The 12,175-nt window shown below is 41.6% G+C and overlaps 1 protein-coding gene across 4 annotated transcripts in view; it reads left to right on the forward strand.

Moving 5' to 3' along the window:
- The window catches only part of CDK6 (cyclin dependent kinase 6), a 232,455-nt gene that overhangs the window by 164,998 nt on the left and 55,282 nt on the right, over positions 1-12,175 (forward strand). For all 4 annotated transcript variants that reach the window (XM_031013016.3, XM_055346580.2, XM_055346582.2 and 1 more), the window contains exon 5: positions 837-946. In XM_031013016.3, coding sequence (XP_030868876.1) covers positions 837-946 — 110 coding nt within the window. The remainder of the gene's footprint in view (positions 1-836; positions 947-12,175) is intronic.

Below are 12,175 nucleotides of genomic sequence, written 5' to 3' on the forward strand. Positions count from 1 at the left end.
TCTTCCCCACTTTTTACTTGTTTTCTGAAAAGAGCATCATGGAGAGGGGTTTTACTTTGATTCCTCAAGCTGTCATGGTAAGAGCAGTTTTGACATGTCCTGGGTGTTGTGTAGACTTCAGGGACACCATCCAGCAGCCCTGGCACCATCTTCATATATATGTGTGTGTGTGTGTGTGTGTGTGTGTGTGTCTGTGTGTCTGTGTGTCTGTGTGTGTGTGTGTATATATATATATATATACAGCTTTTGGGGTACAAGTGGTTTTGGGTTACATGGATGAATTGTATAGTGATGAAGTCTGAGATTTTAGTGCCCCCATCACCCAGGTAGTGTACATTTTACCCAGTATGTAGTTTTTTCTCCTTCACCCCTTTCTCTACCCTCTCCCTTTCTGAGTCTCCAAAGTCCATTACACCACTCTGTATGCCATCATCATCTAATTTGCCAATAGTGCTGGCCTGGGGATTGAGCTGTAATTGTTGCCATCACCTGTTTTCCATGTATTATTTTTTAAAGGCCCTTAAAGGGGGGGAGAAAAAAACAGTTTCTAAGTTTAAAAAAAATTTTTTTGGTCTTTGCTTTCTGAAACTCATGTTATTATGCCATCCTAGTTAGACATAGAGTCGGAGGTGGGAACCCAGTTTGTGGGGATGATGTAATTTCCTGGCCTGTCAGTGATGAGTCCTATTTACCTATTGCTTCTAGCGCAGTGTCCTTATATGATTTATAGGAGTTCTTTCTGAACTACATCTTGTCATTAAACCACCAGGTTTAGTCAGGAGTCTAAGCCAACAGCCACCTTCGTCAGTAACACTTGGATCCGCTTGCCATTGCAGGTCGTCACGCTGTGGTACAGAGCACCCGAAGTCTTGCTCCAGTCCAGCTACGCCACCCCCGTGGATCTCTGGAGTGTTGGCTGCATATTTGCAGAAATGTTTCGTAGAAAGTAAGAAATACGTTTTGTTTCACTCTGCTTTCCTTGAAAAGAGACTGTGAATCTTTGTGAATTTGAGTGGCAGCATGGCATTTCTATCATTAGGGGTCATGATGGCCAGATCCATCTACCCCAGGCTACCACTTGCAAGCCTGTCCTGAAACCGCCTTCTCAGTGCTTACAGTGTTGTTTTATATGACTGTAGCTTGCAGCTTCTAGAAACTCTGCCTGGGAAGGAATACCCCACTGTTCTTATAATTTACATTGTTTTACTGGTGATGATAGGACATGGTGAAAATAACACATATTTTCGCATTTTTTTAGTGAAGAAATATCCTCAAAGTGAACTTTATCCGTAGGAGGAGAACCAAGGCTGTTAAGTATATGAAAACTTTTTTGATGGAATTTTGATAGTGAGAATAGTTGAAAAAAACAATATTTAGGCTGAAAAAGAATAGGCAATGGGGATGTCAGTGCTACTTCAGAGCACTTTAAATGCTGCCATGTACAGGAGAGATTAGATATATTCAGGTACTATAGAGGACAGAAACAAGACCAAGGATACAGAAATTACAAAAAGAAAGATTTTTGTTAAAAGGGGTAGAAATCTAATGATTAGACAGTTATCTGAAGAGTGGATTGGGGTTTGTGAGAATAGTGAGTTTTCATTGTGTGTCTAAGAAGAGGCTGGACCTCCACACATTGGTGATGTTTCAGTAGCATTTATAGGGTTGGTGCGTAGGCTAGATGCCCTCTAAGTTCCCTCTAAGAGAGCATGTGATTCGTTTGTTTGATTTTCAGGTCACAAGAAATAGCCAAATAATATAATAAAGATCTGCCAGGAAAATAATCCATGCCTGGGTACTAAGTTCAGCCTAGTCTAAATTAAACAGAGAACCTAATCATAATCTAATCTTTTTTTTCTTTTCTATTTTTATTTCCATGGGAAAAGGTAAGTTAGGAAACAGTATATTCCCATTGTATCTTTAAAATGTAGCTCCATGGTAGCTCTCAAGGAAAAGAAGTGGTCAGCCATTGCTTGCTTGTTGTTTGGTTGGTTTTAACCAAACAAAGTTTTGTGCATGTAACAAATTTTTGGAACTATTGCTAGTACTCAGCAAATTCATCTGTGGCTCATAGGATAGGAGATCATCGCAAGGAGATCAGAGTAAACAGATGTTTAATGCAGCCATACCATGTGCCAAGTATAGTGTCAAACCTCTTCTTTTATGCTACCTTTCTTAGTCCTACCAGTAAGAACAAACTGGGATGGAGTGGTACATTTATTTGTCTAACATTAGGCAGCTAAGAAGTAGCAGGGGTATGAGTCCAAAGGAAGCTTGCAAGCTCTATTCTGGTGTTGCTTTTTTCCCAAGGAGGGGAGAGAAAAAGTAATACTGAAATCAGCTGCAGTGTTTGCCAAACAGGCTAAATTAGTGATTTTGAAAGTGTGGTCCCTGAACCAGGAACCTCAGCATCACCAGGCACCTTGCTGGAAATGCAAATTCTCAGGCCCCACCCCAGACCTATTGGTTCAGAAGTTCTTGGGCTGGGAGCCAGCAACCTGTGTTTCAACAAGTCCTCCGATCCTAATACAGCCTCCAGGATAAGAACCCCTGGGTTGGATGACAGTATGACCAGGGATGGGCAGTCTTTAAAAGTCTGGCTCCCAGGCCTCTCCCTTGAGATTCTGATTCATTACTGGGCCGGGGCCAGGAATTCTTATTTTTAAAAGTACCTTCAGCGATTCTTTTCATCCAACAAGTGTAGAGGACATTGGGTTAAAGGCTTATGGTTAGAACCAAGAATAATTTACTGTCAATAGAGCAGAGTAGGAGTTAAGACAGTCATTCTACTTCATCGCAGGAATAACTCGGTACAGCCAAGAGTTGATTACAGAAATGCTTATTGGAATTATCTTTATGTGTCTAGAATAGTCTCAACTGTAAAGGCAGAGTCCTTCAACAATTACAGACTTGAATACTAGTCATGATTGATGCTGAAAGTCAATTTTTTTAAGATGTTAAAAGAAAGATAAAATTTGATATATGTAGAATTAAGTATTCACTACTAAGGAATTTGCTGTATAGGCAATCTCCATTTGTGGAACAAATTTTATTTTAAAACGTTAAAAGCATTTTCCACTGAAGTGATAAGTGGTCACTGGATTCCAAGCCTAGCTTGCAGAATCCTCTACAACCTGGAACATATACAAAACACCCATTGTGCTAATTCATCAAAATTTTTTCTTCTGTGGGAAAATTCTTTCTATGTTCCAATCCAAGACTAGAGGAATACTTATCTCTCCATCTCAGCATTGGGACTGAGAAGTAGGACTCAAATATTGGAGGCTCAGGGGAGGGTTCCTTTGATGATAGTGGCAGCAGTCTGCTTCAGTTTGCTGGAAAAGTGAGACATTGGGTAGAGATCCTTTGGCACTTCAAATGTGCACATAAGAAAGTACCCTTTCTCCAGAAGCCTTGCACAAAAATAGTAATTTGAGAAATAATTGCTTGAAGGAGGAAGCAGTATCAGAAACCAGGTCCATATGCCTTTAAGGCTGAAAGGAGAGTGAATCAAGGCCAATCATACCATCCCTCCTAGGGTGGCTACCCTGTGTCCTTGGTATTTCCTATGATACCCCCCAGATATCCATGTGTCATGCTTCTTACTTATGCCAGATGAGTTCTGGGGTCCATCACCAGCTTGACCTGGTTCTGACTTGACTCCTGATTCAGTATTGACCCAGTTGAGACTTCACAAGCCGTAGGCTCTTAAAGCAGACTCATTCATTGCTTTAGGCTAATCCTAAATCAGGGAATCCTAGCATTTTTTATTTTTTGTAGATATGGGGGTCTCACTGTGCTGCCCTGGTTGTCTTGAACTTCTAAACTCTGGGTACCCACTTGATGCTAAGGCAGTAGTTACCAAATTTTGTCCTTTCTTTATCACCTTCATTTGCCATATTCTTATGAGACTGATACTATTATTTACTTAGGTTTTTTTTACTACTCTCTATCAGTTTACTTTTTTATTTAGCCTCATCCTAAACAAAAGTACAGTCATGTGTTGCTTAACGACAGGGTTACGTTCTGAGAAATGCATTGTTAGACAGTTTTGTCATTTTGCGAACATTGTAGAATGTACTTACATAAATCTAGATGGTGTAGCCTACTACACACCTAGGTTATATGGTATAGCTTATTGCTCTTAGGCTGCCAATCTGTATGACATATTATCATACTGACTACCATAGGCAATTGTAACACAATGGTAAGTATTTGTGTATCTAAACATAGAAAAGATACAGTAGAAATATGGTATAAAAAATAAAAAATGATATACCTATATAGAATACTTATCATGAATAAGGCTTGCAGGACTGGAAGTTGCTCTGGGTGAGTCAGTGAGTGAGTGGTGAGTGAATTGAAGGCCTAGGATGTTACTGTACACTGCTGTAGACTTTATAAACACTGTACACTTAGGCTACACTAAATTTATCTAAAAATATTTTTCTTTCTTCAATAATAACAACCTTGGCTTACTGTAACATTTTTACTTTATAAACTTTTTAAATTTTTTGGCCGGGTGCAGTGGCTCACGCCTGTAATGCCAGCACTTTGGGAGGCTGAAGCAAGTGGATTGCTTGAGCTCTGGAGTTCGAGACCAGCCTGGGTAACATGGCGAAACCCTGTCTCTACAAAAAAGACAAAAGTTAACCAGACATGGTGGTGTGTGCCTGTAGTTCCAGTTACTTGGAAGACTGAGTTGGGAGGATCACTGGAGCCCAAGAGAGGCAGAGGTTGCAGTGAGCCAAGATCACACCACTGCACTCCAGCCTGGGCAACAGAGGGAGGCCCTGTCTCAAAAAAAAAAAAAAAACTTTTTAAATTTTTTAACTTTTTGATTCTTTTGTAATAACACATCTTAAAACACAAGCAAGCCTGATGCAGTGGCTCACTGTAACCCAACACTTTGGGAAACCAAGGCAGGAGGATCACTTGAGTTTAGAAGTTCAAGACCAACCAGGGCAACATAGTGAGACCCCCATCTCTGCAAAAAATAAAAAATTAGCTGAACATGGTAGCACACATCTGTAGTACTAGCTACTCAGGAGGCTGAGGTGGGAGGATCACTGGAGCCCAGGAGTTCAAGATGACAGTGAGCTAGGATCATGCCACTACACCCTAGCCTAGATAACCTTGTGTCTAAAAAAAATAAATAAATAAACACAAAAACATTGTACATCTATACAAAATATTTTCTTTATATCCTCATTCTATAAGCTTTTCTATTTTTAAATTTTTTATTTTTTTACTTTTTAAACTTTTTTGTTAAAAACTAAGAAACACACAGATTAGCCCAGACCTACACAGAATCAGGATGGTCAATATCACTGTCTTGCCCATCCACTTCTTGTCCCACTAGGAGGGCTTCGGGGGCAATAACATGCATGGAACTGTCATCCCCTGTGATAACAATGCCTTCTTCTAGGATACCTCGTGAAGGGCCTGGCTGAGACTGTTGTACGGTTAACTGTCTTTTTATAAGTCGTAGTACACTCTAAAATAATGATAGAAGTATAATATAGTAAATACATAAACCAGCAACAGAGTCTTGTATTAGCAAATATTATGTACTGTATATAATTATATGTGCTGTACTTTAACATGACTGGCAGCGCAATAGGTTTGTTTACACCAGCATCACCACAGACATGTGAAGTGAGTAATGCGCTGCACTACAATAACGTTAAGATGGCTAGGAGATAGGAATCATTCAGCTTCATTATAATCTTTTAGGACCACCCTCACATATGTGGTTCATTCATTGTTGACCAAAACGTTATTATGAGGGTCATGGCTGTGTATAAAAATCAGAGATTTGACCAGTTATTTATTTGTCTGATACACATTAGAATAAATATATAACCACTAAAATTATTAAGAAAGTTCATGCATGTTTATCCCCTAAATCATCTCACATGTCACCAACAGTAATATGTCACATGTTGGAAACCCTATAACAAGTGTTCCATTCAGTCCACAATTAACTTATGGAGTGACTGTTGTATGCCAGGCCCACTTCTAGAGGGGTGACTTAAATCCTAGTAGAGAAAAAATCCATTGCCTGCACAATTAGTTAATTAGCCAGAGCTGGGATAAATGCTGTGAAGAAGTGTAGAGTACTGTGAGTGGGTATAATGACAAGTCTGTTTTTGGAGAGGGAAGATTTCTCAGTGGAAGGCCAGCAGTTGGGATTAACCTTCTTTAGAGGTCGCATCCTAGTTGTTTATTTAAAATCTTTGAGGAATAGTCATGTATGTGTCAGCCAGGCTCACCATCCTCCATAACCTAGGGAGAAGAAAAGAAGCAAAGGGAGTTACCATTTGTCATGTGACAGGCCCATGCCTTGGCAGTTGGGGGTTGGGGGCACCTTCATGTGCATTATCTGCTTAAACCCCTATTCTGAAGACTTCTTTCCAGAGCTTACAGATAATGAACTAGAGCCTTCCACAAGGAGGGTGAATAACTTGCCCATGGGCATACAACAATCAAATGACAGAACCAAGACCCCATGTCTGCCTGACTCGATCACCTTTGATTTTTCTACTCTGCTGGGTTTCTGCCGTTGCTGTTGTTTGACCTACTAGGTCATATTTTTTTCTGGAATGATTTGTGTATTACTGTGATGTAGCAGCAATGATATTTTAGAGTGGTCAAGAAGCAAATCACACATGTATTTAATAGCTTTGATTTAGAATCTGTCCTGTATTGGAAAGGTTGGCCAATTCTCTATCATATTATTAAGAGGTGCATGTCTTTTGTTCAAAAATGAAATACCTAGGAAATATAAACTCAGTAAAGAGAGTCGTAGGGCAGATGGTTGACAAAGAGCCAGAGAGTTTAAATATCATCTGTCACTGTTATCTGGGTTTAATAACTGCCCACACTGGCCCACAGAAGTATTCTACAAAATGGGTAAGAGCTACATTTTTTTATCTTTCTCCTTTAATTCTTCATCCAGAGTAACCCATCCTTACTCCACATTGAATTGTATTTTAATACTAAAAAAAAAATTGTTATAAATTTGGTTAGTGGCCAACTAGTCAGCTTAAAGGATGAGATTGGATGGATGGATGGATGGATCGATGGATGGATGGATGGATGGATGGATGATTGGATGGTTGTGATAGATTGATTTTTAACTATACAGCAAAATAAATTCACAGTATTAACTCCCCAGGTATCTATTGGTTGCCTTGTGATCCTAGTTAGAACTGTCTGTAGTTTGAAAGTTATGGGGTTTTCCAGGTTACAGCAAAGTCACATAAAATGCACATTTAGAAAATAAAACATGCGGCCAGACGCGGTGACTCACACCTGTAATCCCAGCACTTTGGGAGCCCAAGGTGGGTGGATCACGAGGTCAGGAGATCAAGACCATCCTGGCTAATACAGTGAAAACCCGTCTCTATTAAAAATACAAAAAATTAGCTGAGCGTGGTGGCATGCTCCTGTAGTCCCACCTACTCGGGAGGCTGAGGCAGGAGAATCGCTTGAACCCAGGAGGTGGAGGTTGCAGTGAGCTGAGATCGTGCCACTGCACTCCAGCCTGGGTGACAGAGTGAGACTCAGTCTCAAAAAAAAAAAAAGGAAGAAAAAAGAAAATAAAACATGATTCTTTGAATACGAAGATTGTGGCAAGCAGATAGTAATTCTTAGAAGTTCTGAGTTGCCAGCTCTGCCAGTCCCTAGCTAAGAAATGCCAAATGCCACCAGGAAAAATATAACAAACAGAGTCACTGTTAGAAGGAAACAAACAAGGCTTCATGATTGGTCATATATTGCCTCTTGTCTGGTGGCCTCTCTAGGCTTGTCGTCATTGATTTCTATGAATTAAACACCAGTAGCTGAGAAACTGACAGTGAAACTGTCCTTTGTGGGTCAGTGGTCAGTGAGCAAATGTCTTTAAAATGTCACTGACTACCTTGCCAATTTTCCCATTGGTTACTGTGTTGGTGCCTCCCCATAGTTGAGCACCCTCCCTAGTGACATCCAGGAAATGAGGTCCTTCACAAGCTGACCTGAACACCAAGGTGCCAGAAGGCACGCCCTAGCCTGTGAGAAGAAACCCATCATTTCAGGTTAGGTCAAAACACGTGCATGGAAACCAGGGCACTTTAGACTTTCAGATTTCTTACCTTTTGTTGGATATTTTCCTAGACTCTCTTTTTTTTTTTTTTTCTTCCTTTAAAGAACCAGCCAAATGGGAAGATCTCTTTTTTTTTATTTTATTTTTTTGAGACAGAGTCTCGCTCTGTCACCCAGGCTGGAGTGCAGTGGCACAATCTCGGCTCACTGCAAGTTCCGCCTCCCGGGTTCACGCCATTCTCCTGCCTCAACCTCCTGAGTAGCTGGGACTACAGGTACCCGCCCCCGCGCCCGGCTAATTTTTTGTATTTTTAGTAGAGACGGGGTTTCACCGTGGTCTTGATCTCCTGACCTCGTGATCTGCCCGCCTCGGCCTCCCAAAGTGTTGGGATTACAGGCGTGAGCCACCGTGCCCGGCTGGGAAGATCTCTTTAAAAAGCATTTTTATGAGTGAGGAAATATCCAAGATGGTACCCAGGAAAAGGTCCAATTTTGGTTGAGTAATGCAAACAAGGTAGTTCTAAGTAAGAACAAATTAATACTTTGGTAATGTTATTAATATTGATTTTTTAAATTCTTTTTTTTTTTTTTGGAGACAGAGTCTCGCTCTTTGCCCAGGCTGGAGTGCAGTGGTGCAATCTCGGCTCACTGCAACCTCCGCCTCCTGTGTTCAAGCAATTCTCCTGCCTCAGCCTCCTGAGTAGCTGGGACTACAGGCACATGCCGCCACGCCCAGCTAATTTTTTGTATTTTAGTAGATACGGGGTTTCGCTGTTGTTGCCTAGGCTGGTCTCGAACTCCTGAGCTCAGGAGTTCACCTTGGCCTCCCAAAGTACTAAGATTACAGGCGTGAAGCACCGTGCCTGGCCTGATTTTTTAAATTCTTGATGTGTACTTTAACATGAATTTGAAAAATATATTTGTTTTCATGACATATATTGAGAAGCCACCACCAGACCTGGCCTTTCCCTGTGGCGGCATCTCTTGGTCCTCCACCTTCCCACTCCAGGGCACCTCCATTCTCATATCCTAGGTCTGCCTGTTCTGTGATCTTTACCACAAACCAGATTTTATCTGCTTAGTCTTCTTCTAACCATTCTATCACATATCATATACCACTCTACCATTCTTTCTTCCCTTTTACTTCCCAAGCCATTGCTTCCCTCTTACTAACAACTGCTGGTTTATTACTTCCTCCCATGTTCCCATCCCTGTTCTTAGCCCCCAATACCTCCCCTCGCTGACTCTCTACTTCTGTTACTCCTTTCAAATCTGACTCTTGGAATCCTTGTCACATAGGAAGAAGTTCCTTTCTTCCCCAAACTTTTACTCACAATCTTCTTCAAGGTAACTAAAACCAGGCCTTTTTCTGTAGGTGCTCTATCCCCTCAAGAAGGGAATTGCAGTGTTTTTAGCTATCTGCTTCTTGGGGACACAGTTCTGCCAAAGCCTCCCAACTTCTCTTTGCAATCCTCTTACACTCCTGTCTCCCCAGTCCTAATGGCATGACCTGGAGATTTTCAGGACCCGTGATTTTCCAGCAAAGAGTCACTACAGAGTAAGAGTAAATGTTACTGACAGAAGTGTTTTGCAAATACGTGGAGACAGAGCAGTTTGAGGGTCTTGATTGACTCAGCAGCTGCATCACTCAGCTTGCACTCTCCCTGTCTCCCAGCCTATACACAAGCATTTAGTGACCCCCGTGAGAATTAATGTTTTCTTCTCCCTTCTCATGACATTGTACATTAGGGACTTCATCATCCAAATGTTCCACCACTGAAAAGAAAGCTCTACTTAGAGACAGAAATAAGAGCAACTAGAGCACAAGTGCTTGTTTAACACTTGCATCTAGGCTTTTGGTGGGCATGTTTCCTCCCCTCCAGCTCCCCTCCTTTGGTCTGAGACCCACTTCCATGCTAGGATTCCCTTCTCTTCCCATCCCCACGATCCTTAAGCCCCAACCTGCTTCCACACCCCCAACCCAACATTCAGCCCCATCTCCAGTTAATTAAGATGAGTGAAGCCCTCAAAGTGAGTTCCTTTTCTCTTTCAGTTCAAAAATTTCTCTATCTTCACCTTCTCCTTCCTTCCCTCCAGTTTCTGAGAAGGATGCATTCTCCCTGCTTACAAGGCAAATCTCCCTCAACCCTTGCTCTTGTTCCTACCCTGCTTCTAGGTTCTCACTTCATCCATCATCCCTTTCTGACTTGCCTCATAAGAGTCAAATCATGCCCTTGTCTCTCCATTCTGGAAAAGATTCTCATTCCCCTTTGTATTCCCCTAGTCTTTCTCCTTCCCTTCATGCCCAGACTTCTTGAAAGAATAGTGTCTCTACATGTAGCCTCCACTTCTTCTTCACTTGCTCATTTCTTCATCCCTTCCCATCATAAAAATAATAGATAACATTTATTGCACACTTACTGTGAGCCATGCTCTGTACAGTTGACCCTTGAACAACATAGGTTTGAACTACACAGGTCCACTTATATACAGATTATTTTCAGTAAAAGTTACAGCAAGTGTGCCTGACTCTCCTATCTCCCTTTCCACCACCTCCAGCTCTTCCAACTCTGCCACCCATGAGACAACAAGACTCACCCCTCTTCTTCCCCTTTACCCTCAGCCTATTCAATGTGAAGATGAGAAAGATGAAAACCCTTATGATGATCCACTTCCTCTTAATGAATAGTAAATATATTTTCTCATTCTCATGATTTTCTTAATAACATTTCCTTTCTCTGCTTACTTTATTATAAGAATACAGGGTATAATACATACAACATACCAAATATGTGTTAATCAGCTGTTTGCTATTGGTAAGGTTTCCAGTCAATACTAGGCCATTAGTAGTTAAGTCTTAGGGGAGTCAAAAGTTATACATGGACTTTTGACTGCACAGGGGGTCAGCACCTTTAACCCCCATGTTGTTCGAGGGTCAGCTATATTTGGTGCTTTAAAATACACAATTTCATTTTAATCTCAGAATAACTTTATAAGGGGCACTGTTGTCATCCCTATTTGACAGGTAAGAAAACTGAGGCCCAAGAAGAGGCTTTGAACCAGGATTATTTGACTTCAGAGTCCTCCTGACACTTAAGCTGCTGTAGTAGAGGTTGATGGTGACCTCCTCATCATTGCATCCAGGAGCCTCCTCTCCATTCTCGTTTCATTTTATGTCTGCAGCATTTGAATCTTGTGGCCACTCACTCCGTGAAAGCCTCCCTGTCCTCACTGTTGGTAAAAAGCACACTTCTGGGTGCCTCTGCCCATATCCCCTTTGCTGGCTCTTCATCTCCCTTCTCCCAAACCTAGGTGTCTACAAAGAGTTCTATCTAGATAAGATATAGATGACCCTCAGATGGGCTCCAGGGCCAAACTGCAGTTTCTTAATGGACTGACTCTTCCACCAGCCACCTCACAGATACCCTTTCTTCACTGAACCCATCTAACCAGCTTCTCTTACCTTCCCTTTTTCTGTTAATGGAACCCTCATCCCACAGCCCCCCGGCTGGGTCCTCAGAGTCACCCTGGAATCATCTTCATCCTTCTGTATCCAAGTCCTGTGGATTCTGTCTCCATGGGGCCCCTCCAATCTGGCCCATTTCCATCATGACCTGCATCTCATTAATTGAGGCTGCCTTTAACAGTCACCCAGTAACCTGCCAATCTGTCTCCCTGTTTCCTGCCCATTCATGTATTTATGATAAACTAATATTCTTATTATCACTGTTTTTCAAAATCTTGCTAAGACTGGTGTAGGATCCTTGGCTCTCAAGACCTTTTGAAAGAAGGCTCCAACTCTATTCTGGCCATTGCATATATTATTCTCCAAGATGTCACTATTAGTGAAAGAGACCTACCTTTTGGCCCCAAAACATGCCTCAAAGTTTTTCTCCTTAGAACCCTTGCTCTTCTCTTGTCCTGGGTGCCCAGCTGCCTCTGTCATCTTTCAAAGGTAAATCTAGAAGCTGCTTCTTTAACGAAGAGGCCTGAAGCACTGTACTGTGCTTACAGTAGCCCCATAGCATTGTGTCTGTACCTATGTCAGAGCACTTTCCTGAGCCACTATCTTTCCATGCACACAAGT

This window comes from Gorilla gorilla, chromosome 6 (assembly GCF_029281585.2).
Source record: "Gorilla gorilla gorilla isolate KB3781 chromosome 6, NHGRI_mGorGor1-v2.1_pri, whole genome shotgun sequence".
Lineage (NCBI taxonomy): Eukaryota > Metazoa > Chordata > Mammalia > Primates > Hominidae > Gorilla > Gorilla gorilla.